The sequence below is a fragment of the Scleropages formosus genome, chromosome 15, assembly GCF_900964775.1.
Source record: "Scleropages formosus chromosome 15, fSclFor1.1, whole genome shotgun sequence".
Lineage (NCBI taxonomy): Eukaryota > Metazoa > Chordata > Actinopteri > Osteoglossiformes > Osteoglossidae > Scleropages > Scleropages formosus.
Genome location: NC_041820.1, coordinates 13,666,706 through 13,694,415, shown reverse-complemented (window position 1 = coordinate 13,694,415; position 27,710 = coordinate 13,666,706). Strand labels below are relative to the sequence as shown.

The 27,710-nt window shown below is 39.1% G+C and overlaps 1 protein-coding gene across 3 annotated transcripts in view; it reads left to right on the top strand.

Moving 5' to 3' along the window:
- Nucleotides 1–26,599, top strand: part of smoc1 (SPARC related modular calcium binding 1) — a 51,449-nt gene extending 24,850 nt beyond the window's left edge. Inside the window, exons 7-14 of one of the 3 annotated variants that reach the window (XM_018727297.2) lie at nucleotides 2,652–2,708; nucleotides 4,254–4,334; nucleotides 10,069–10,261; nucleotides 11,749–11,837; nucleotides 15,250–15,355; nucleotides 15,476–15,723; nucleotides 16,685–16,718; nucleotides 24,643–26,599. In XM_018727297.2, coding sequence (XP_018582813.1) covers nucleotides 2,652–2,708; nucleotides 4,254–4,334; nucleotides 10,069–10,261; nucleotides 11,749–11,837; nucleotides 15,250–15,355; nucleotides 15,476–15,723; nucleotides 16,685–16,718; nucleotides 24,643–24,682 — 848 coding nt within the window. In that variant the 3' untranslated portion in view covers nucleotides 24,683–26,599. Of the gene's footprint in view, nucleotides 1–2,618; nucleotides 2,709–4,253; nucleotides 4,335–10,068; nucleotides 10,262–11,748; nucleotides 11,838–15,249; nucleotides 15,356–15,475; nucleotides 15,724–16,684; nucleotides 16,739–24,642 lie in introns of all 3 variants that reach the window. The other 2 variants (XM_018727295.2, XM_018727296.2) reach the window with 2 other exon arrangements.
- Nucleotides 26,600–27,710: the final 1,111 nt, after the last annotated feature.

Below are 27,710 nucleotides of genomic sequence, written 5' to 3'. Positions count from 1 at the left end.
ACAATACTCTGAAAGTGTAACTTTTATCTACATTGACAACATCATACATGGTTTTTTGATTCTGGGTTACATTATAATTTTCTCAGGAAATCTGAATTTCTATTCATTTTAATTGAAAATTGTATTATATTAACCATCTGCAGAGTCATTAGTTTTACGTATGAACTCACTGATTACTCGTCTCTTGTCTATCATATGTTTGAGTTTGGTAAATGCAAAATTTGTGAGTAAATGTTAATTACCCATGATAAATGTATTTGATGTATTTTTGAGTCTCATGTTTATGCTTCATCTTATTATTGCTTCATCTGATTAATACAGAGGCAAATAGGGGGCATTATAAGACACTTAGAACAAAAATATTATCTGTACTTATGCTAATAAATTAAGGAGAGGATCAAATTTTCTGCAAGATAAATGCTGTCTAACTTTAAATTTGTTAAAAAATGCATGACACTTGTTTTTTCTGTCTTGTCTAAATAATTATCTCAGTGTTTGTTTAGGTCTGTGCCATTCACCACATCTCACTGTAAGACAGTGGATTACTTATTTATTCCTTTAGGTAATGCTTTTCTCCCAAATGACTTACATATTCAAGCTACTTACAAAGATTTGCCTATTTATAAAGGTGGATCATATTTTCAGGCGCAATTTAAGGTAAGTATGCTACTCAACGATGCTGTGGCCAGAGGTGGAATTTGAACCTGACTGGTAGTAGCTCTAACTGCACTACCTGCTGCCTTAGAGATGCAGCAGTTTGCCAGGAAATGTTGTGTTCCTACGGGAATTCTGTTTCGTCTCAACTCAAGAAGCTTTATGGAGCAAATCCTATACATTATAACATACACCAAAATTAAAGAACCTAACATATGATAAAGTAATGATTGGATTGTGCTCTACATACATTTATCTTGCAATACTACTTTTCTGTAATTTATCTACATTATTAGATTTTTTTTTTTTTTTTTTTTTACATGTATAAAGGTAATTTAGAGGTACTTTATTTGGGTAATTTTGGTCAGCTATGTACCCTTGCTGTAGTTGCTTTTGTGCTTCTTCTCAACAATATTTTCAGGTTCTGTATGTCAGCCTGTGCAGCCCTGCCACACATCCAACAGCCGCCATTCCTGTTTCTTCCTCTTGCAGGTCATACAAGTTTTTCTGCCCATAGTCTTTTGGTTCTACAGAAGAATACAAATCGTACCTTTTGTCAGTGAATATGCAAGTAGCTGGTAAATGTTCATGTCAAAATTTGAGGTGTCTGTGGCTTTTATATTCAGTCTGTATGGTCAGTACAATGTATAATAGTAGCTCTTGTAAATTTGAGGTTCTTTTTCTCATTTGCTTGGTGAGGCTAGTTTTTTTATGGAAGTGTTACTGCTATCTGTAGGCTCTTGATTTTTTTGACACTGGTTTTCATAGCACTTCAGCACTTTGTCTTAAAGACCTTACTTTAACCTTTATTATCATACAGGCTGCTGTTTTGGTATAGAAGTATATATATTTGGTATATATGACTATATAGTTTTCGGCTCTATTGAAGTTGAAGTCACACAATGGCCAGTGCCAGCTGTGAATAAGATGGAAAAAATGAACTCTGTGTGCCCTATAAAGCCTTCCAAAAAATTGTAATTTCCTTAAGAAAATTTTATACATTTTATCACTCCATTTTAAACTGATACGAAAGGCTTTACTTTGCCTTTTCAAGTTAAGAATATTTTTGCTTTAGGGTTTTTATGATAACTGATGATTTTGCTCAATGATAGAAATTCACAAGATTTGCACATGCATACTGTCTGTGCACCAGTGTAAAGAAAAGGCGTACAAGTAAAATATAATGGGGTAAAACAGAGGAAGACATAAATGAATACCATATACTGAAAAATATAATAAAGAATAATTAATTCAGTGGATGATAATATAATAAAGATCAGTCAACTTTAACATTCCTGCCATGGACATCCCTACCTACTGTTAGCTGTAATTGAACTAATTGTTAAAGCAGTGCTCAGAGTGTTTTGAGAATTCCTGGTTGAATTGCACCTGTGAGAGAGTACACATTATATAGGCTTCATGGCATATGATTAACTCCAGTCAGACTCATTTCTAAAAAGTCTTATATAAATCGTAAGACTTGTCCCAATTTCTTATTAGCGCTATAATGTGGAATCTGGGATGTTCAGGCACACACTTTGAGGCCATTATATTCTGTTTAATTTTGACTGTGCTGCAACATGTGGGGGAGGCTCTTCTCAGGTTTTGTTTGGTGCTCTACCAGCATAAATTGTTCTTCTGCAGCAGGTGTTACTTAGATTCTCTTTATCAGCCAAGGCACAAGGGTACATGCGGGTTTTACCGTCCATGGGTGGAAGGAGGAGAGCAATGCTGGTGTTAGGACCCGCGTGCGTGCGTGCGTGGAGTCTTCAGGGTAAACTAACTGGATCTGTGGTTTCTCCAACTGTGTGATACAGCTATCTCTGTTGCTCTGTTTTTCTCTGTCTAAACCTCTCTTACTACTTTTCCATCTGTTTTTCTCTATGCTCTTGGCCGGGCCATGTGCAAACCCCAACCATTCAACAGTTCTGGAGAGTAGATTGTATTAACCTCAATAATGGTAGTCTCTTTCCGTTTCTTTCTCACCCTTAACCCAGATGATGGCTCTAAGCCAACACCCACCATGGAGACGCATGCTGTGCCTGATGGCGATGGTAAGATGTTCATTGTTTCTAAACTTTTTTAAACAAAGGAAATTTGTCATACATGAATTGGCTCCATGTGAAATCAGCAGTGAACAGCAGGATAAAGTAATTACCAGTCATGGATATGGGTTTGGCTCAGGGTTGGATTTTTGCCAAGACTGGATTTACATTTTATGATCAATTTCATTCTCTGATTACAGTATAAGACTTTCCAGTACTGCTGTAACCATATGAAACAAATGTCTTGCAGTTGTTAATGTCCACCTTTTGCCCCTAATTGAACATAGCCTCATAGCTGGAAGGTTACTAGTTCAAGTCCTAGCAGTGGCCCTCCTGAAGCACCCATGAGACACATACTTAATCTACGTTTACATTTATTTATTTAGCAGATTTTCTTCTCCAAAATTTTTAAAACGGATAACACTGACAATAACATTACATGAACAGCAGCATATATGATTGATAGGAAACACAAAGGTAAATGTGTAAAATAATGTAATACAAATTTATGGAGTAGATAGAAGATCCAGAGAGAAGAGAATCTGAAAGAGATATATTGTGAGACTGATTTGAACAATGAGAGGGATTCAAAGTGAGTGAGGGAGATCATTATACCACATTGGTGGCATAACTAAGGACCTTAGGGCTTTTGATTTTGGGCTTTTGATTTTGGACTTCTTGTGTGTGGGGCCACTAAGCTGCCAGAGGTGGAGGAGCACAGCAGTATGGTTGGGTATAGTGAGTCATCAAGTCTTGTAGGTATCCAGAGTGTTAAACTTAATGTAGGCAGCTACATGAAGCCAGTGGAAAGAGACGAGGAGTGAGATATATGCAAGAGCTTTGGCAAGTGAAATACCACTCATGCAGCAGCATTATGTATCAACTGGAGAGGTTTGAGAGTTTTAGTAGTCCAGGTGGGATATACAGTAACCATGTCCAGGACCAGGAGCTCTATACAGTTTTGTTGTAAGATAAAGGTGGACCCTGTGGATGCTATATAGGACATATCCGCAGGATTGCGTTATGGTGTCGGTATGTTGAGAGAAGTATAGATGTGAGGGTCTTAGTGGATGAAGCAGATGAAATGAGTGTATTCAGTTTGACAGAGTTCCTGACAGCTGGAATGGACCAACTGGGAGGTAAAAGATGTTGGTTTTGGAGATGGAGTTGTAGATGGTCATCAGTCACTCAAGCAGAGATGTTCAAGAGGCAGGCAGTTATAAATGGGGATATATCTGTAGCGGTGGTGGATACAGAAGAACATAATAAAATAAAATGAGTATAAGAATAAAAACAAAGAGTATCATTGAACTTGGAAAAATAGCAAAATTAAAGGAACTAATGTTGACTTCTAAGCCTTAGTTTTTGGGCTTCAAGAGAAGATGGAAATTCCTTTTCTCGTTAAAGCCTTCCCAGAATGAATGTAGAGAGACTCTTCGTCTTCCTCAGTTTATTGCTCTAGTGAAATTTCTGCTGTGTTTATTTTTTTTATGTGGCAGGACAATAATTCTACCTACAGTGGGCTGACCTTAAATGTTCTTGTCCACCATGCAGAGATAACTGCACCTACTTTGTGGATCAAACAGCTCGTCTACAAAGAAAACAAACAGAACAGTTCCAGCACCAGGAGACCAGGTGAGAGACATACCATGATGAACAGTGTGAATGGATCAGCTAGTAGAACCGTACCTCTGTCATATTTTTCTAGGTAAGTATATCTAATAGAATGTAGTACAAAGAATTAAACCAGGAGAATGTTCTGCTTACAAAAGAAAGTGTTACATTTTAATGTTCAAATATTAAAATTTTTTTTTTTTGTTTTTTTTCTACTCAAAGTAAAGGATGTCTATGCACTAGATTCTTAGTTCCATAGCAACAATTAATTTTCACTGCTCAGTCAAGGTCAAGATTCTGATTATGGACTCAACGATGGTAAAATGATCTGTACTCCAATCTAATAGTGATCACTGCTTAGCCTCTGGCCACTTGGTGCTCCTACTTGTGAGAAGCCCAGAATCAAAGCTTGTATAATATGGAGTGGTACTGGACATACTAACTGTGAATCAATAATTGTGTACGTGTGTGTATCTAAAGCTCTTTGCCTGTCGTTTAATGCCCTTTTTGTTAGGATAGCATTTTCAAAACTTATAAATGTAACAATAAATTACTTCCTGCTGTACCTTTGGTATTAAGAGGGAGAAGAAACAAGTTAGAAATTTAATGTTTAATACGAGCAAAACTTGGAGTGACGTGTGGTGTAATGGGTAATGTACGTGCCTTATATGACCTGGGTTGCGTGATTGGATGTAGGTTTGATCCTCATTCGGTCTGTGCGGATTATAAATGTGTTCATGTGGGTTGTCCTCCAGATGCTCTGCTTTCCTCTCTTGAGTCTAAATATTTGTTTCAGGTGAACTGGTGACTCTCAATTAGCCATAGTATGTAACTTCATAAGTGGTTACCCTGTGATAGGCTCCATACAGCTGTAACTCTGTATTAGGGCAAGCTTTTATCGATAGTGAGTGACAAACAAAACTTGTTCTAGTAGTCTACAATATATACAATAATACAACTTCCAATTAATTTTGAAGCATATCACCAGAGGTTTAAAAACCATAATTTTAGTGATATTTTTAAAAGTTTATTCATGTTACAGTTGTTAAAATGTAAAATTCAGTAGACTTTATTTTCCATGTCAGGTTTAAAATTGTAGATGGACTGTTATAAAAAAAAAAAAAAAACAATTGACCTTGATGTTTAGAATATCGTTGCCCTAAACCTGACCACCAGTGGCCTGAACTATAAAGCTATTCTTGGCCTACCTGCACTAATACAGAGGCTCTTAGTGCTGCTTCCTACAACCCATTTCTGTTTTGGTCTTCTGTGATAGAAATCACAATGTCTGTACAAAAACTAACGTCTTAACCGACTTGACTTAGCATGTTCGTGTGATTAATACCTTGCATGATCTTAAAAATGTAAAACTGAAAGGACTAGATGAGGATATGGTACAATATAATACCTTTACTATGATCTAGACTTTGAAATATTTGAAATGGCTGACTTGATTCTGTAATATTCTTAAATTTTTATTGTTCTCCATCCTTATCATTATGAAACTTACAAAATACTTTTGGCCCATTAAAATATTTAAATTTGCTTTTATTTGTATGGTCTAGATCTTTCTCAACACTCAGACTATTTAAAGACGACACAGTGATGCAGCAGGTAGGGTGGTGCTTTACAGCACCTGCACTGTAGGTTTGGAAGTGAGTTTGAATCTGGAGTTTGTATGTTCTCCCTTTGGGTCTCCTCTGGGTTCTCAGGTTTTGGCTGTCCAAAAAATGCATTCCAGTGAATTGGTGACTCTCAGTTAGCATGTGTATGTATGACTGAACAGGTATGTGCGATTGCCCTGCAGTGGACTAGTGTCTAGCTACACTGTGTTTGGTTGTAAATGCCTTTTCACCTCCAATCCATCTCCATTCTTTATTGTGAGCATCTGGTCATTTTCAGTTTGCTTTATTATTTATATGATCAAAAAAGCTTAATAGTAGATCTGTACCACTATTTATTTGGTGGGTAGTTTCTGTAAAAGTCTCAGATATAGCTCTAATAAATATGTGCTATAAGACTTTAACATTTGAGCCAAATTGAAATAAAGCATTGGAAAGAATACATCTGAAAATAAGTATGCATCTGATTCACAAACTCTTATTACATTTACATTTAGATTTATTCATTTAGCAGACACTTTTCTCCAAAGCAACATACATCTCAGAGATTATTCAATGCTTTCTGTAACTGATTTATCCTATAAACATGTGTAGCGTTCCTCACCTTGTTATTCATCGCCAAATTCAGGAACATCAGACAGGAGCTGTAAACATTATGAACTCTGAAGTGCATGGGAGAAAGGGGGTTTCTGTCCCGTCAGTGTGCTTTGCTGCCAACTACTAGTGGCAAAAAAATACTTCGGACATTTCTGCTCTGCAACAGACAGAAATTTTACATAATAGAACAGTTTACAAGATGCTATTAAAAATAAACACACTGGGAAATGTTTGTGTCTTTGATAATTTATAACTCAGAAGTTCATAACATGAGGCACCAGTGTATGGGGGATTTGGAAGTGGAAGGGGGGAGCTAATGGTTTTTTTTGGTCCTGGCCGCCAGAAAGATGTAGAGGAAAGTAAGCTGCCATACAGTCCACGGCAAGAAGGGTCCATTTTTAGGTCTTTCTTTCTCTTGCGGTTTGAAACATCTGTCTTGCAAGTGATACAGTATTGCGATTTTCACAGTGAGAGTTCATCCTGCTGTTTGAATCTTCATAATGTGTGAATATATTTTGTGAAAGACAGGTGATGATAAATTAGTGGCATTACAAATACAGTGACTTTAGTCTATAAACAGTCTAAGAGTAAACACCATGTTATCAGATTTAGAGGTAAAAACACCTGGGCAGATGAAAGCGATATCATTTATGTAAAGGTAGGACTTCTGTAGACATGCCACAGAAAATGAGGCTGATAGTTTACTGCTTATTTTTGACTTTTTTCCACTCCATGTTACAGTATATCTTTCTCATCACATGTGGTCATCCACTGGTTTGAGGTTGAGACTGATGCTATCTGTATGCCATCAACTTCAGTTACTGAATATGAACAAAATATAGCATTTAGGATATATTCTGGAGCATTTTCCACACGTATCAAGTAGAAGGCAGTCAATAAGTCAATTGACTGATTTTGTCATTGAAAATGTTCTAGACTGAATGTGACGGCACTCACAGGGCACTTATAGGCCACGTGTTAAAAGTTTTTGAGCATATTCTACAGAAAATTTCAGTAACTGACATTTTTATGAAAGTTGATGGAAATGTAACCTGAACCATTAAATGAGTAGAGAGGATATTAGCAGAAAGAAACAGAAGTAAAATGTTTCTCCAGAACATCTAAGGAGAAATTTCTCTTGAGGAAATGGTGAACAATGAGTGTCTAGCACAGTGCATGGTAGACAGAGATTCACAATGACAGTTCTTTGGAAGTGAACTTCTGTGGTAATTCTGCTTCTTGTCTGCTTCTAATTAGCATCTGATGTCCTCAGAGAATGGAGGGGTCTGGGGGGGGGGAGCTGTAGAGGGATTAGATGTCGTCACTTCACTGAGTTCCAACTGTTGTCCTAAAGGGCACACTTGGCTTGGGTCCAACATGTTGTATTCTAAACCTATCTTTGCCAGTCCTTGAGAAGGTGAAATTGGAACCGTCTGACTTGCAGAGACAAATAGCTGCAGGAATACGTTATTTAGTCCACCTTGATCAAAATCTAATGTGTCGGAGGAGGGATCGCAAATTAGCTAAAGGAAAATACCTGTATAAATACAGGAAAAATGAGCTTATGGTTTATGCTTTCCGTCGCTCGCTGGACAGACACCGGTGTCTTAGCCAAAAGTATGTTAAAATGCATTGTTTAAAACTTTTAAATGAAAAATTGGAGCGTGACGTGCTCCTCCCATTGTAGACAGTCTTGCAGTGTCTGATTTGAGAGCCTGCTCTGCCAGGGAGACCATTTGTATGGAGAAAGAAAGAAAACAATTAAGTGGCATGAAGGATGGCGGCTGTGTGTCCCAAGGAGAGGCACGAGAACAACAGCTTGTTTACAGGAGTCTCCCAGGAATGGTCTGCACAGGGTTCTGCTCTTTTCTTTGGCAGGAGCTGGGAAAGATGAGGACCATGAAGTTTTCCGTTTCAGAATTGTGAAGGGTAAATAGATGAATCTGAGTAATCTCAGAATTATTTTGTTAACTGATGAGATTATGTGTGATATGTACACTTGCTCTAAGAAATTTTGAGGCAGCGATGAGGGGGGGAAAAAAAATAAGAACATTCACATTTCATTTTGTTTCATATTGATTCCTGCTGTAAGGATTTATGTATTCAGTGTTTACTTGTTTATCAAGTCCCTAAATTGTCACCATGCGCTTTGCTGTCCACAGAAAATGGCAAAAGAAAAACGGGAAGGAAAAAAAACGAAACAATATCAGAGAGAACGTGAACGGATTGAGTTTCATACACACGAAAAGAATGAAAAGGAAAAAAAATTGCCAGAGTTCAGCACTTTCCATTTATATGTATAAAAAACAATTTTCGTTTGAGAATCTCAGCTGCCTGGCGCCAGCATACCCTCTGTATAATAAACAGTGCTAAATAATTTGGAAGTGAAGGAGGCTTGGCGGGAATTTGGAAGTCTCGTCGTACTGCAAACACTTGAGCTGAAGCCCTCTGGGGTTTAGGAGACTGAGGTGGACATGCTCCCCAAACATGACATTTGGGCTTCGGGGAGGGAGTGAGCTTGCAGATTTGTCAGTATTGGCATTATTTTCATCTAACCGAGATAAATTTCTTGACCGAGATTTTTTTTTTTTTTTTTTTTTTTTTAAAAAAGATTTCTCTTAGAGCATAGTTCACTATGTGTCTCTAAGTCTTTTCTCTCTCCAGACAAAAATTCCAAAAATGGTAGTGCGACAGAAAAATTAACGTATAAAAAAGCGCTGTGCTGACAGCTCAGGTTAGACGGCTAAGTGATAAGTTTGTATTTGGAAACAAGCCGGCAGGCTCACAGTTGAGATGAATTTCATTCTGCTATCTACGTGTAACATGTAGTGAGAAGTACGAAGGTCTCATCCATTGTCGGTCCTTTGTGTACCTTCGTAATGAAGTTGCTCAAGGTAAAACTAACCACTAAAAATCAGGGAACTGGGCTCCACCATATGGCCATGAATTCCCTTCCACCTCCTGTTCTACATGATTGCATTAAGCAGAGTTGAACTGTTGTTGCCGGATAAGGCTTTGTAAACAGACTTGATTAAATGACACGGATTAAGTGCGGGAAAGCACACTTTTCCGTTCCGAAACGGCCTTAAAATTCAATTGCAGGTTCTGTTGTACTTGGCCCCATGAGTGAGCAATGGCCTAAATGGATCTGAATATAAATAGAGTACAGTAGAGCAAGTTGTGAACTGAGTCAACTCTCAAATGCGATCGGCCTCAAGTTGAATACCCAGTCCGAGTTTCTGAATAGCCCCTGCTCTTTCCAGCTCCACAAACAGTGTAAAAGACTCTTGAAATCAGTGCTGACTGCAACTACAAGCCCCGGTGATGTAGGATTTATATGTGGTAATGTTGTTTTGATTTTTCTGTGAATTCACGTAATATTCAGCTTATCTATGTGTGTCTCCATGCAGTACATTTCTACTCTCTTTGTTCAGTGTAATTATGTACATCCATGCTGACTGGCACTGTAGGTATTGAAAATGTTTTGTGTGTTTCTCTGTATGTCGGTGTATTGAGTGTGTTTCTCATGGTTTTAGAGAAAGTTCCTTCTTGTGACCAGGAGAGACACACGGCTCTGGATGAGGCTCGGCAGAACCCCAGAGAGGCCGTTTTTATTCCGGACTGTGGGCCTGGGGGGCTTTACAAAGCGGTCCAGTGCCACCAGTCCACAGGCTACTGCTGGTGTGTTCTGGTGGACACCGGGCGACCCATCCCAGGGACATCCACCAGGTAGGGGAAAAACGAGGACCGCTGTAAATGTTCTGGACTGGTTTATTCCTGCAACTGTGGTAGTGGAGTTAGTTTTCTGAGATAAGTGCAAACAGATTTACTACCTGTTCATTCAGCACTGTCAACGTCCTTTATTAGGTGGAAGAAAAAGGAAAATGTTTGCCGTACGTTGGGCAAGATTGTAAAAGAAAGCTCATGATGCCTAAAATTTTATTAAAATGATGAGATAAAATAAGTCATGCATGTTATACTTAAAACTTTTAACCCGAATGTTGCTGATTTACATTCAGGAGAAAACATGAAGAAAATATTGAACTTGAATGCTTACAGCTCTGTATTATATGTTTCTTGGAGTCTGTTTTAAATGATTGGTAAATATTGCTATTGACTGCTGCAAAGCCATAGACATACTACCCTGCAAGATATTTCCATAAAACTTTAATTTAGAAAATGTAGTAATTTAAATTTTAGGTATAAACTGAGTCTTTTTCAGTGTTTAGGTTCATGTCTTTGAGTCTTATGAGTAATAATGTCAGCAAATATTTAATTTCCTCAGCATTAAGAAATTACTCTTTAACAGTTGATATGCTAAATTCTTAGAATTTTGAATGAACTAGTAAGATTAATTAAACCGAAATCCTATAATTATTCAAAAGACATTTGTACTGCTATCAGGTACCTTATTTCACTGTAAGTACAGTACTCTGCTCAGCGGTGTTACAGGTTGATATCATCTGTAGAGTCCTTAAGGCAACGATTACTTGCCCTTAACTGTTGACAGACACAGAATTTAATTTTTTTTTTTTTTTTTTTAAAGAAATACATGATGAAAGGGTTGTAAAGCAAAGTGAGGCACATCTCATCCTATGGAAAGTTCAGGTTTTGAGTCAGTGGCCCCTGCAGTCCTATTAACTGCGTGTTTGAAATGTCACTTCACACACTTGGACTTGTCAGTGCTCATATTGTGGATGCATTAACACCAAGGCAAGAGAGCAAGAGACTGCGTGGCGACTCGGCTGATGCACTACTGCAACTTGCTCCGCTTAGTGTCTGCAGCTGAAAATGAATAAATAGGCATACAAAAAAATCATTCCTGTTACAATGCTCTCTAGAAATGCTATCTTTTTCAGCAAGGAAAGGGAGAAAATATTCCTTTCAGTCATACGTTCATCTGACTGCTCTTTTCCTGCATCGATGAGTTACCTCTGGAAGGGTAAGGAAAGAGTCGCACATTCATTTTGAAGCATTCCTGCTTAGAAGGTTCTGGCAGCTTGTGTTGTTTTGTTAGGTCTGGTATGACAACAGAGGGCTTTTCGGGAGAGCAGTGCTGTTGCAGCCATGTGTATCAGATCATATTACAGAACTCTGCTGCTCTGCCCTACGCCTCTCTAGTTCCAGGACCTTTCCCTGCAGGTCCTGGGTCTTGCTTGTCCATATTCATATCACTCTCACAGCTCTGTCCCCCTTGTCTCTCTATCTGGCGTTAGGTACCAGACCCCAGAGTGCGACAGTTCTGCACGCTCAATATCGCGGGTCTCTGAGTCGGAAGATCCGTTCCGGGACCGAGACCTGCAAGGTGAGGAGGGGTATTTTTTTTGTTCTGCCACAGTGGGCATTTTACCCAATATTTTGTTTCTGGACTGGCTCCCAACTTGAGACTGCAAAACTTGCTGTGAAAGCACTGTCAATTTTTGGACTTGTATTTTCTTGTTAAGACAAAAGCTGCGGTATTGTGCTGTTGTAGTGCTTAACACACATTTCTGTCTGAAACATCGCTGTTTACCATATTCAGTCCAGGTGATACGCCCCTAGGTCGGTTACCGTTGACTTGCTTTTGTTGCCTCACTCTTTCCCCATCATTTAAAGTTGTATCGTAATGGCTCTTTAATGCCACCATCTGCTAAGTTTACAGAGTCATACATTGGTTCTTACTGTGCAGTTGTGCAGTAGGGTTTTATGGTATGTGCAAGAGTGGTGGGGGTGCTGAGGGGAGTTATTTATGTACTGTAGTAGGCGGTTGAGAACCACCACAACAAAATGCACTTTTTTATGAATCACATCAAGGCAAAGCAAATGGGAAGCAGTCAGCCCCATCATCCTGAGGCCCTGCCTGCGTGATGAAAACAGGGTTAAAAAGTGAAAACAAGCAGAATGGGAGGCTTTTGTTGGAGTCCGCGTCCCATCCAGGATATGCTTGCCACAGCCGCTCTGTTGCCATAATGACTAATTTAACACTTGGTTAAAGGTGCACTGAAGCATCATGTCCCAGCATCGCTGTATCTCAGGAGATACTAATTGGATTCACCTGGCGTGCCACTAACCCCCTGCTTCCCGCTGGAATATCTGAGTCAGCAGAAAAGGGGTGAAGGGGAAAGAGTGGGGCAGGAGAAACAGGATGGAGCTTGGGTGCTAGAGAAAGAAGTTGGAGAGCAAAATAGTGGGTGAGAAAAGAGTCTATTAGTTTACTGCGGTACAGCGTTTGAAGTTTTTCTTTAACAGACACAATTAAAGAGGGGAAAAAATTTGGACTGTTTGAGCCTGCTATAAAGGCATGCATCTGGGCAATTAAAAAACGCTACCCTAGGTGTTTGCCATTGTGTCATAAAACTTAACAGGGCAGCGCAGCCCTGCTGATGCCCTGTCACCGTACACTTCTCCTTTTACTGTCTCACACATGCACATGCACAAGAACATGCGCAGGCACTCACACACACAGGAAGACACGTGCACATGTGCTCAGATGCATTTTGAGACACCCTTTTCACGGTTTTCTCAAGACATGAGTTTACCACAGTATCGTGTCGCTCCAGCAGGGCTCAGCGGTCAGCCTGGGAAAACCGCTGTTTGAAGCAGGGAGGCGTACGGATTGACCCTGGGATTGATTTTGTGTCCGAGATAGGTCATAACTTACAAATAAGGGCTAAAGGAGCTTGTAATCCAGTTGTGCTGAGTAACAGCTTTTGTGGGAAAATATATCCTTTGTACAGTGCATGCTGTTCCCAGTAACATGAAGTTGAATCTAATGCATTTCAAGGGATGTTTCCCTTTTTTCATGAACTTGATCAAAAACAGATAGTTGTAATGTGTTTTTTATGAGCTGCCAGATGATACACACAGACAGTATGTTTTGAATTCTAAACTCATACTTAACAAGTTTTGAATAACTCATAAAAAATTAATGTTTCTCAAAACATTTTTTTGAGATGTGTTTTACTGGTTATTAAAATATCAAAAAACATTTAAGCTAAATACAGTTAATTTATCTGTCGGAATACTGTTTTTAAACATATTGTAGATATATACTATAAAGACATTATATAAAGCTTTACACACAAAATGTTGAAGATCTTTCATGCGAAAAGTTAGAGGCATAAAATTCACAGACCTACTATGTGGCCTTTCCAAACTGCAACGTTGGTTGAGTATCACTAATTGAAAGGGTTCACTGTGTGTGGTGAAGCTATTAAATTCTACTTTGTTCATCACTGTTAGAAAGTCTGTGAGACGACACCAATGTTGCCTGTTTCAGGTTTCCTCGGAAAATCGGTTATTCAGCCTATCATAAAGAGCACCACTTTCTACACTGCAACTACTGTATGTCTCCAATAAACATTTGAAAAGACCTCATATACCCCATAACTATTTGTATTTACTAACAGATGTGCAACAAAGATTTGCACCTTTTAAAATATTTAGAAGATTAACCTATTTAAAACATAAGATTTTGTATATTTATATGTCCAGTCTAGTGTTTTACACTGGTATATATAAAATTTGTGAAATACTTAAAATTTATGGGCTAGCACGTTAAATGTAATAAACATATAAATGTAGTTCTGTAACATAGGTATTCTGTTAAATTTGACAAAATATGGCAACGGAAATTGAAAACAGTTGCACTTACACTACCACATTACACTTGGTACTTCAGTTAATCTCTGCAGCCCTGATGTGTGTAGGAAAAATATAATACCACCTTGCTACTTCACTCAACATTACATAAAGGGATTTCATAACTAGTTATTTTTTCAACCATCTGAGTCATGGGCTATTTATGTCAGTTGTTTATAGTCGCATTCCTTTTGGGGTTTCTTGCGACCTGTTCCGTGGCAGCTTTGAGACAGTCACACGTCAGGGACATCAGGGTTCCAGGTGTGTTCAAAGGGATGCTCAGACTTCACTGGAAGTTATGTTGGGACAGCTGGTAGTGTAGTGGTTGGGGTTACTACCTTTGGCCCAAAGGTTGCAGGTTTGATCTCTACCTGTGGTGGTAGTGGCCTTGTGCAAGGTACTTACCCTAAAATGCTGCAGTTAAATTACCCAGCTCTATAAATGGGTAAGTAATTGTAACGTTAACATTTTAAGTCACTTTGGAGAAAAGTATCAACTAAATGAACTGCACCCAGACAATCAAACTCTGTTCTTTATTGTTAATATTTGTGATCAGTATCTGAGTGACAGAGAATGTGTGTATGTTCCACTGATGTATGGATGAGTGACCAAGTATAAGTAGTGTATCTAGCAGTGTAAGTCACCTTGGTGAATAAGGTGTGTGGGCTGATAACACTACGTAGAGTTCATTGGAAGTTGCTGTTAAGAAAAGCATCTGCTAAATAAATAAATGTAAATATAATTTGCATGTTCTCCCTGTGTCTGTGTGGGTTTCCTCCCACAGTCCAAAGACATGCTGTTCAGGTTCCCCCATAGTGTGTGTGTGTGTGTGTGTGTGTGTGTGTGTGTGTGTGTGTGTGTGTGTGTTCCACTGATGTATGGATGAGTGACCCTTTGCAAGTAGTGTATCTAGCAGTGTAAGTCACCTTGGTAAATAAGGTGTGTGGGCTCATAACACTACATAGAGTTCACTGGAAGTTGCTTTGGAGAAAAGTGTCTGCTAGATAAAGGTAAATGTAAATCTGTATCTCAGAAACAGATTCTATGAGCTGATTTAGAATGTCATGTTTTGCATTTCTTTTTCATGCTGGTAACAGGTTGTCCAGAGGCAAAGAAAGTGGAATTTATTACCAGCCTGTTGGATGCCCTGACCACCGATATGGTTCACGCTATAAACTCACCAACTCCCTCTGGTGGTGGGAGGTAAGTGATGTAAAAACGTAAATGTACAACATCAATTATAGCTGTGCACTCGGAAGTGGCCTTAGCTACCCAGCAGAGTGCCATTTGGCCGTATATGTATTCATTGTTCTCGCGGCTCAGGTTTGTGGAACCAGATCCTACCCACACTTTGGAGGAGCGAGTGGTACATTGGTATTTTGCCCAGCTGGACACCAATGGCAGCCGGGACATCAACAAGAAGGAGCTCAAACCCTTTAAGCGCTATGTAAAGAAGAAAGCCAAGCCCAAGAAATGTGCCCGCAAGTTCACGGACTACTGTGACCTGAACAAGGACAAAGCCATTTCCCTTTTGGAGCTCAAGGGCTGCCTAGGAGTGAGCAAGGATGGAGGTGAGGGTGAGGAATGTTGTGAGAAAAAGTGATCTCTGCAGATTCCCTTATCCTTTGTGTGACTATGCATGTTCTATGGCATTTTTCCATTCTCCTTATTATATATAATGTGATCCTGCTTTCAGCATAAGATTTCACTGAAGATCTCTGTTAATAGTTAATTATAGACTACTAAGGTATGTGTTATTAAAGAGAATACAGACTGTACTATTTGGGCTGTGTCCAGGATATTTGTTAAATTACGCCTTGTGTTCATGGAGAAATAATGCTGTTATTCAAGGTGCTGAAAAGAAACTTTTTGGTTAAATAGAGTACCCAATAAATAATGAAAATTAAGTGTATTTACTACTAGTTTTGTAAATGCCACAGCACTAAACGGAGAAATCACCCGTTGACATATTTATACACATTTAACCAAATTTAATGTGGAAATTACAACTGGAGTATGTATTTTGTTTATTTTAAAGTATCTAATTTGTAACTGATTTGTCATTTTTATATTTATTTGTTCTAGGTAAATGGATTTTGTATCCCATTATCTCATTTCATAATGGAAACATTTGCAGTAGTCATCAACATTGAAAATTTAAATGTTACTTATTTTTCTTTTGCCAGACAGTAATTTATAAAATATTTACTGATTTATGGGTTTGGAATACTGCTTATTGTCAGTGCTGAGATTTAAAAATATGACTTACTCTTTCCAGCCAAAACAGTGAGCAGGCCAATTAGTGTCTCCTAATGAGGACAGAGGAAAACAAATGGAAAGAATGCCTCTAGACTCCAGAGATCATCTAGGAAAAGCAGCTTACAACGACACACTGAAATCTTTGTAAAGAACTGTTAACGTCAGTCTCATGAAGCATTGGCAGACCTTGCAAGGGAGGGATGCGCCAGCCAATAAGTGACTTTTTTTTTTTTTTTTTTTTTTTTTTTTTTCCCCTGCCCTTCCTTCCCTTAGGTAGCTCAGTGGGGACCGTGAACCAAGGGCTAAGGCAAGGGACTCGTTTGTTCAGTAAGCCAAACTAATTTGCTTTCACTAACCTGCCTGCTGCCTTAAAGTGCTGTACATGGCTGACACATAAATAATGCACTAACTTCTGTCCTAATGGCTTTTTGAAATGATGTACTTTTTCCAAGATACCTATTATCTGTGTGTGATGTAGTGGTGACCTAATAAGGAAAGAGTTTACAACGGGAGGTCTGTATGAATTGAATTGTTTGCTTCAACTGTTATGTAGAGAAGAGAACAGCCATTATCACTCACTTCACTTATTATAACTTCCATGGAAATAACAAATTGAAGCTACTTACAGCAGGTTAAAAAAAATAAAAAAAACTAGAGAAGCCAGACTATGGAGAATTCTTAAAATTCATTAAAACTGTAACAAATTCATAAATAATTAATGCTGGAATCTCAGATAATATATGCCAATCGAACACCTGACATTCCACCTACCTGCTTTTGTCTAAAATTACTTAACAGTTGTGGATATTAACTGCCAAGTGGCGATAAAATTGTTATGTTGTGACCTGAGCTGGACTTCACACAAGCCTTGAAATGCATTATGTTCAAATAAATTGATTCTGCTAGCAATTACCCGAGACTGTTATTCCAGAAGTTTGACCCTTTCCAAAATAATAGTAGTAGCTGGAAATTGTTGTTTCATACATCTAAAATCAAAATGTTTTTCAAAGGTTTATGTATTGGTGATTTGTGAGGATGAGAAGCAATGGGTACATGCGGTAAGGAATTCTATGGAAAGCACTAACCAATATCTGTGTTTTCGGAGACGGTTATATTTTGTGTAGAAGGAAAAAATACTTGGCAAAGTCTTGTGCCTTTGCATTTCTCTTCATTGGGAATGTTGTAAGAGTCAGTTATCCCACCAGAAGCAAATGCTCCAAAAGAGATGTCATAGGTATGTCTGGAGCACTGCTGGTAATTAGGTTTACTGGAATTCTCTTTTACGGGAATAATTTGAGTGCAACATTCTCTTTTTTTTTTTTTTTTTTTTTTTTTTTTTTTTTAAACCCATACTGTTCATTCAGGATCCACTGAAGTTTGACTGACAAAAATAATGAATTTAGAGGAACATTAAGGTAAAACTTAAGATGCATAACTTGTTTTAGAGTTTACGTTCCTACTTTTTTCAAACTTGATAATGATTTTACCACATGGAATTATAGAAAATGGTTTAGGCTTTCTCTGGAACATCCCGAAACATGTGTTAAGCCATGTTTGTTAAGGATAATAATCAGTTTGCAGTGGCACTGGAAATTACTTACTCTAACCACTGAGTGAAGACAAACTGTAATTGTGGTGAAAGAAAGGGTAAGATAATGCATCCTCCTGTTCATATGTTGGTGCCTTTGTCTCTCTCTATGATCAGATTTATAAATTATAATTCTTTTCACACATACGTGGTTAATGGTAACAACTATGTGGTGAATGGAAATGAATAAATAAATAAAGCTGTTTATTTGGCTGCTGAAAATATGCTTTAAAGCTTTAACCTAGAGTTGAACAGCCCACATGAGAATCATAAAAGTCTCAAGTTGATGGACTTTTGCTCTGTACATTACCATGGCTCAAGGCTCATTCAGCTCAGCAAGCTGTGCCTGTGTGTACACAGCTTTGTGTGTTGACTTTCATGTTTGGCTCGACTTCAGATAGAAGTGGCAGGGTCCGGGGGGGGGAATGCTTTGCACTCGTTTTGCTGATCTTTGGACGGTTCGTTGTGACATTGTGGGATAGCTGCTCTATTTTTTCGAGTGAAACATAAGTTATACGTGATGGAGAATTATGTGTAACACCAGCAACTTGACATTTGTTGAAACTAAGATATCCAGAACTCAATCATGGGTCTCCTGCTGTTCAGAAACCCGAGTGTCATCTATAATCTCCACACCATTCCTCTCCAGTGTTTATTGGACAGTGTTCATTAAAAAGGCTGTTCAGTTTGTCCCAACTCTCCTTGAGCAGGAAGCAGACATCTGGTGTCCTCTTAAAATGTATGCTGTTGTAACATACTGTACCTTCTCTTTCAATAACTCAAATCTGTGCAGTGTCCAAATATAACAGCACACCTAAAAGGTGACAGTCAGGCACTTTATGTAACTTTATGGCTCGTAAAACTGTCTTGCCTTGATAATCCAAAATGCAAAAAAGGCATCTATTTTTGTCATTCTCTGTGGCAGGATTTTAGAGGGTTTTACTGAGGCAGTTAGCAATGAATACCCACCCCATGTTGGAAGGTGATCCCGCAAAGGTTCATACATAAAGAATTGACTAGAAGCCCTAATACAGAGAGTTGTAGGTCTAAGAGGACCCTTAATTTAAGGTAAAAAAAAATATCTCGTAGCCATCTAAGAACCACAAGACTCCCCTTCCCTTGCTCAGATTAGTCATATTACTCTCTCTACACAGGAGACTGGTGATCTGTACCAAAAACTCAGTATGAGTATAATGAAACATAGTATGTCATTTACTACTTCAAAAGTGCACTGAGTGCTGTGACAGGACCTACAATCATCTATTTAGTAGAATAGAGTTAAAGAAATAAACTGTATTGGCAACAGTTTTATCTAAAATTTTTTTTTTTACTGAAATGGTTTTCGATGGGCCTGAAATAATTGAGGTCAGTGCAGTCCAGGCTGGGTTTCTTAGGAAGGTGCAATAGTGTCATTTGTGTGCTTTATTTTTGTACTTGGAGAAACCCAGTAGTCATGGACATGAAATTTTCTGCCTGCAGTTGTAAGCCTGTTAGCCTATTCATGTGTCCCTCCCTTCTGGATTCTGAGTGAGTGGATGTGTTACCAATCAGACTGTGCAAGACAGTAGCCCACTGACAGACTGCTGAAAAACTGATATATATATTTATTTATTTATATATATATATATATAAATAAAATCTATGCTGTTTTCCTATGGGAATCCTCAGCTGTGAAGGTGTCACCATCATTTAATCCTGATAATAAATATCTGGCCTTGCTCTGTCTGCCATGTCAGTTACATGGTCTTTGTATAACTTCTGTAAGTACTGACACAACAGCACAGCTATAACCTGGAATCCTCATGAGTTCCTAGTGATGAAGATCATTGCGGGTTTCAGGAGTTCGGTGTAAGACTCGTGCCTTTATCCCTCTGCAGCAGTGCAGGTGGGATTTGTCTGCAAACCAACCGCAAAAAAATACAGGCCATGTCCCTCACGGGCCTGAGAAGTTTACAGATTTTAACACAATTTCAAATGGGCCTGGATCTTGTCCTTCTTTAGGTCTTTCTGGGTAATTCCTGTCACCTTGTTGGACTACCCTGTATCTTCACTTTCTGTCCCATTTGGTCCGGTGGGGTTCCCTTGATCCCTCAGGCCTTGTTTACACTGGCCTGATGGACTACAAAGCACCAGAGAGCCCTGAGCTCATGTATTTACTCTGGAACTACCTACTGCGACTAAAAACAGTGGCTCAGAACGGGCATAACGTCAGACCTGTCGAACAGGGCATACATGCCAGTATAAACAACAAGACGTTTGGAAAGTGGGGGGCTATACCAGCCAGATGAGAGTTTAGTTTATTTTAGTTTCTCCCCTCTTATACCTACACTCTATGGAATAGGCCACAGTTGCTGTTGCATTTAAGAGACAGTTTTATATCATCGCCATGCGGGAAAACTGGACATTTAATTTATGAGGCTTTTGAGAGTTTCCATGACTGGGAACTATAAGAACAAAAAAATGCTTCATTGCCAAAACAACCAGCTTGTATACATTTTTAAGACTAAAATAAATATATATGAATGTGAACATCTACACGTGTTACTGTGGTTCCTGTAGTGTTTTGCGACAGGCCATCAAGTCAGTTGTGGTCCTTATAAATACACATATAAATGTTTCATTAGAAATTACACATATTTTGAGACCAAGCAGCTCTTTACAGCTAGGGATGTTGAATGAGAGTGTTTTTTTTTTTTTTTTTTTAGAGATGCTGATTTGACTTGAAGAGCAAAAGACATCTGCTAGGTGCATTTCTTTGGTGGCTAACAGAGGCAAAGGGAAACATTCGTGTACCTTTTGTGTGCCATTGAGAAAACCGTGCCATTCATTCTCTTATTAGTAGTGACACTTGCTAATACTAAGACTCTCATAGGGTAATTGGATGTCTTTTCTAGGTGTCTTGTGCTTATGACAGTTATTTTTGATCTTAACAAAGAAATATTGTGCAATAGAAGCTTGCGGTTTTCTATTCAAATCAAATGGCTTATTTTTGAATAATTATTCTTACTGAACTTTCAGAAATGTTAGAAGTGTTTTCTGTATTACTGGTTTCAGTGATTGGCCGCTGTTCTAAACCTAAGTTTAAGAATAAGTGTTTATATTTTGTTGGTTTGCACAGTTAGATTTAAAGCTACGGCTGGATAGGGTTTTAGGATTAATGCGTTTTTGCTGGGCTGTTAATACTAAAATATATCCCAATAAATATATGTAATAAACATCAGTAAATACCAAAACATAATACCAAAATATCATGTTTGAAATCAACATAGCAGCCTTGTCCAAAAGGAAGTATTTGTTTTTTTTCACATCAGACTGTTAGTTTGATTTTTCTGCAGTGCTCAGAGCCATCGTGGAATGTACTTTCATCAACGATTTCAGATGTTGCCAAGTTTCATTCCTGGGGTTTTTGCTTGCTCACTGGTCCTACACCCTCCATCTGGCTGCTCATCATTAATGCACCTGTCAATCAGAATCTTGCCACCCCCCCGATGCCTTCGCCTGGATTCACTTTTGTGGGGAAAAAATAAGTTCAAGATTCATCTTCTATTCACCAGTCCTCCTTCAAGATTAGGTGAAGATTAATCAGTCTTTCACCAACCCACAAAATATATTGGATCAAGATTCACCTGCTTTTAAAGTTGTCCTTCTCTCAGTACCCATCTCTACATGTGTTCTGAAAATGTGTGTGTGTGTGTGTGTTATTGTTCCAAGTGGATGTAACATACTGTTCCTTTTTCTATTTGCAGAAACACCTTCACACCTTATATCAACTTTTGGGACGATTTTTCAATGCTTATGCTTTTGTTAAATTTTGTTAATTCATTAATATTAATGTCATCATTAACAGAAAATACACACACACTGTCTAAACCGCTTGTCCCATACGGGGTCACGGGGAGCCAGAGCCTAACCTGGCAACACAGGGCGTAAGGCTGGAGGCGGAGGGGGCACACCCAGGACGGGACACCAGTCCATCACAAGGCACCCCAAGCGGGACTCGAACCCCAGACCCACTGGAGAGCAGGACCCGGTCCAACCCACTGCGCCACCATGCCCCCCTTAACAGAAAATAAAATTGATAAAAAAAAAAAAAAAAAAAAAAAATATATAACATTTATAAATCAATTTAGTGTCATTTTATTTTGGTTTTTCCATTTCTTCCATCTAGGGGCAACTCCAGCTCTGAGCCTTCCAAAAATAAACAAAGAAATTGATTGCTTGGTTTCTAATTCAAATTCACACAGCACATTGCTTATGGCAGTTGGTTATGACAAGTTTAATTGTGAAAATTAGCTTGCTTCTGAATAATTTCCTCTTAAAGGCCAAATATGCCATGCTTTTACAGTGAGTACAAAGAGTTGTCTATAGTACCGTTAGTTCATGATTCTACAGTAATTCGTTTCCTTGTAAACCTTGCTAGTCAAAGTTTCATCTTTCGAAAAAGTTGAAAAGGTCACGATTCATTTTGTTTGTTCAATTCCTCAGTAAAGATTCGGCGTCGAATCCAAGTCGGTGCTTGAGGGGATTGGGTTCAAGGTTTGAATTGGCGGGTGCATAAGCCTGTCTGGAGTGGGGAGTGGGGGGGCTTTATGACCTGCCCAAGAACCTCAGGTGCAGAAGTATTGGATCCCTTGATACCCCTATGTGGGGGTAGTAGCTCAAAGCTGTCCTTTTTAATGCAGGTATCATTATTGCGAGGTACTCCAGTCACCAGCAGCCCAAGTGCAGTTATGGCACAGTAATTTACCTGGGAGAGTAAGCTGTTTGTGCACGAGGGACACACTTCAGAAGGTTTAATCTGTCGCAGACAGAATGGCAGACAGCCCCACCTGGCTCCTGACTTTCTTACTCCAGCCTCTCTTCTTAAGTCTTAGTCACAATAGTGCTGGGCACACGATAGCACCAACAGATCAAACAAGTGTTTCCTTTACAATGCGACACAGCATCACATGTGTACAGTGTCCTTCTTTTCACTTTGGATCTTGGATTTTTTAAACCTTTATCTTTTTATCACTTCCATCAGTGTTTTTCTCTTTGTTGTCTACAGTGTTAAATTAGGCATTTAGAACTCACAAAATTCTAAAAACCAGAGGATGATTCTCATCTCTAAGGGTACTGTTTGATGAGGAGAAGCTCATATATCATATCTTAAGATATGATCCTACTCATCGCGTAATAAAGAATGGTTTGCATTTGTAACGGCACAGATATTTTGGCAATAAGTAAGTCTCTTCTTGCCGTTTTGCTGATTTTTATATCACAGGTAACAGGATAAGGAATTTATCTTCCTACTCAAATATTTTCTAAGATATAATTTAAACTTTTTTTTTTTTTTTTACAATCAAAGTATTATTATTAAAAATATTATCATAGGTCTTACATGTCATAATACAGTTATTAAATTGACATATGGACCATAGTTTGCTCAAAGAGTTGACTTAAGACAAATTAAAAACTGTCCTTATTCAGAACTCTGGTATCTTAAACATCCATAAAATATGATTTGCACACTGAAACGAGGTTGAAGTGTTCCTTTTTTTTAGTTTTAGGGAATTCTGTTCCATTCTTTATTTTGCCCCTTTCAGACTTACTCATTAAAATTAGATCAAGTAAGTCTGGAAAATGACTATAGTCAGACATTAGTGTTATCCATTTCTCAAGACTTAACCTGTTTTATAGCTTTGCTATAGGGGCTCTTGACATTATAGGTGGAATGAACTGCTGTGCAATTCTGGTTGAGCCTCAATCTCAGATGTGTGAACGTTTATAGACTAAATAACCTGCTTCAGAGCAGGTTCCATGAAGATAATGAATGGGTCTTTATAGCCTTGAACAAATCAGTCTGACAATGTGTCCACCTGTACACCCCCACCCCCACTCCTGCTGTTAAATCACTGCCCCCCCCATCTCCTCACCATACCCATGTCTGATGTGCTCTGCAGAACTCAGGAACCTCTGTCCCCCTTGCCCCCTGTGGGGAGAGCCTTGCAGGGGCTCTCACACTCCCATCTCCAAAAGCATCTGCAAGCAATCTGGCCTGCCTGTCCCTCACCCTTCATCCAGCACTTTCTACAGCTCTGCTTTCGTGGATCAGCCTCGAACGGAACCTATGTGTTGTATAACTGTGTCTCGGTCCCCTGATCCTGCTCAAGCTAGAGATACTTTTATGTTACAATGCACAAAGGCACCCTACAGTTGTGGGTTCTGGAATTTTACCGGGCTGAGGAGTTGTGCATTAATAAAAAGCATAGGGAGAAGTGAGGTTAGAGAGGAAGAGAAAGAGTATGTCTTTATCGCAGCATTTCTTATCCCTCCATTGCTTTTGTGCTTTCATACACATCTTAGAAACTTCTCTAAGGCATCTGAGCACAGTATTCTCTGAGTGTGTTTGTCTGCTCTCCAAAACTGCATCTTCTGTGTCACACCTGTGAATAAGGGCTACCCCATTCAACCGTTACGCCCTGCGTGCCTGCGTAACACGGCCCTGTCGTGGACGGGAAACGGGGTGGCCCTCAATCACATGCATCTGTGTACGCGTGCAGAGGAATGCTGGCATCTCGTCACGCGATCGCAAAGCGCATCTGCACGCCGGATAGAGGAGGAAGCCGCCTGACGCCCACTCTCCCCGTCTGTCTGTTCCCAGTAGGTCGTCTGGTGTGAGGAAGGATGGCTCCAGAAGCTGAGGGGAGACCAGAGGGTGCAGAGGGAAGGCATCTGTGTGCGCTCGGCGAGGGAGACGGAGCAGAAAAAAAATGGTCAAGTTCCAGTTATTAAAAAAAAAAAAAAAAAGTGGCGCCAAAATATTTGCACTTTCTCCTCCCAGTGTTAGGCATTTCGCTGTTTCGTTTTGTCTCATTTTGAATAAGGCTCACTGACTGAAATGGTAATGATAACAGTAATGTTGTAAGCAATGGTGATCAAAAGGAGGAACGGACAGTGTATTTTTAGCAGTGATGTCCCTCTCAGCCTCTGCGATTTGCTGCAGGTACTTTACCAGACCCCATTCACATGTTCCTCTGGTAGACCAGTGGATCCCTCACCTAGCAGTACATTTTTAACTATATGAAATCTGAGGAAATCATCTTGTCATGCTTGGGGAAAAGATAAAAGAAAGCCAGACATATCCAGTGTAATAAAAACCTTTTGGCCTAAAGTCCATCAATGGCCCATATCTCAGTTGAGAATCTGTCTTTGGATGAAGCACCTCACTTATTTCACATCATTTATCAACACATGGATTTAAACAGGGCTAATCAAGCCCTCTAATATTATAAGGTATCAATTTGTGTTGTAGCAGTGATTTATCGTTACTCAGTAAATGTCGATTTCTGGAGTGTCTATCTCACAGAATGTCATAAAACGGGAAATGCATTATGTTTGCATAAATTATATTAAAGGAAAAAATGTGATAGAGTTAGGAGAGCGTTAGTACGGATCGTTGTAGAATTTGAATGTCGAATGTTCAGGATTTCAGAACTTGGCAGTCCTTGGCAGCGTCTCAGCAGAATCACTGATCCAGAGAGAGAACATTCAGTGTTTGTCTCGGCAGGAAGGCTCTCAGCCACGCTGTCCTTCATTTATTACGACACTGACATCATGCCATGTTATAATCACATCTATTAGAGTCTAGTGGATGTTGACAAGAACCTTCTGTCAACAAGATTTTTTTAATAAGAGAAAAGAAAGTAATTATAGCCCCTGGGGAAGATTTGGTTCTTTTTCTAATTAGAAGTGAGGTTTGCCATCTTTTTTTTTGTGTATCTGTTTGCTTATATGGACATGTAACTTGTACCAAGAAGCCATTGCATTGGCTCATGGAAGTAAAGGTAAAATGCTCACACTGTAAATATGTATAATATGCTTTTCATTTTCTGAGAAGTTTTTTCCCCCACATTTTTTTTTTCCCCTTTTTTTGTGTCAAGCTTGGGTTTTGACTGCACTCCGAAAGCAGTTCCATCATCACAATTATCATAAAGATGGAGTAAAACTGACAGGTTCATTGTCCGTAAAATTAAAGTCATACATGTTAGAGATATGAGTAGGTAGTTTATTGAATTTAATTAATTTGCTACACTTTGCTTCCTTTTTATAACCATTCAGATCTAAAAACATCAGTGTCTGGCATACCTTGTAAGGAAATGGAGAGTGTTTATTGTGTTTTTTAGGCTGAAGTTTCTGGTGTCTTGCCAGTGTTCCAGTGATTTTAGCCGGCCGTTTTGGCCCAGCTTGGCCCAGATGGACTGATAATATGGCGGCCCTCCCCTCTCCTCCTTTCAGCTCCTGGACCCTTAGAAACACTAGGCCTGTGTGTCTGCTCAAGTGCTTCCAGACCCCTGGCACATTTTAAACATCCAAATTGTTTAGTGGAATAGACGCGGGTGTAATCACAGTTAATCTACACGAGGAGCCCTTGTGTAGGAGGTTCACAGAGACCTTTGTGGACAGAGCAAAAGAAATGGTTTTCTCGACGTGTGACCTTGTGGGGCACTCTGAGAAGGAACCCCTCACGTTGCCTGGTTCGGAGTGAGACGTGTGCCTGTTGGAGCACACCAGTGGCACCTACTGCGAAACAGCAGTAACTGCCAAGCGAAGAGTCCAAACCCAAGCATGTACATTAACTGTTGCCTTGTAGACAGGTTGTTGAAAAAAGCAATATCTCTTCTTTGATTTAGTCTGTTGACCTCTGAAATTTGAAATAAATGTTATAAAAACTCTGTTGTCCTCTTTCTGAATTCATGGTTAGTTGGGATGTATGTCAAAATGTCAACAAAGTGCATTCACACTGAAGGTGCTTTTACTTTGGCAGAATGCAAGCAAAACCATTGCCAGGTACATGAGACTCATATAAAGAGCAGTGTGCTGGAACAGACCCTTGCAGAGGGATGCAGCGCACAGGATGAGCAGCACTCAAAGCACCGTTTTGTCGGAGTAAAAGTAAGGTCTGTGAATGCCATGAAGTGAGACGGGTTTCTCAACGCGAGTTTGTCAGGGAGCAAAACTGTGAGGCGAGGGGGTGGCTGTTTGGGAAATTGTTTGAAAGGGAGTTTTGAGATTGGCAGTGGTGTGGATTGAGATTGGCAGATGGGGGATGGGGAATTGAATGGGAGCTTAGGAGCAGCTGCAGTGCATCTGTCTTGCACTGCCATATGTGGCATTTGACATCCAGTGTGAAGTTCAAAAGAGCTTTATAATGATGCAGGTGCTCAGTGTTTGGTGTGTGTGTGTGTATGCGAGCGCATGGGGGGTTACTTAGGTAAATGTCAGAGGGCTTTTGCAGTTTTTTTTTTTATTTCAAGTACATGTGAATATCAGTAAAATATGATTCACATTTGCATGTGTCATGTAGAATTTTAACTTTTTTTTTTCATCTGCAGTTGAGCATATATACAACAAATCTAAAAGTAGAGACATGTTGAGTCACAATTCCATAAGAAATACAACTTCTGATTTTCAGGTTGAGTACTACAAACCACATCAGTAGAGAAGAGCACATTCTTCCTCTACTATCCCCTAGTCTACTATCTGCCCATTTACTCTTTAAACAATCCCAGGTCTTTTAAACAAAATGTCATAATTAATTATACAAACACAATCTTATCCAACACAGGTCTTCTGATGTTTTATGTTTTATACTTAAAAGATATTTCTACTGATTATAAAAATGAATGTTTCGTGCATTTAGGATACGTCATGTAACTTTTATTTAAATAA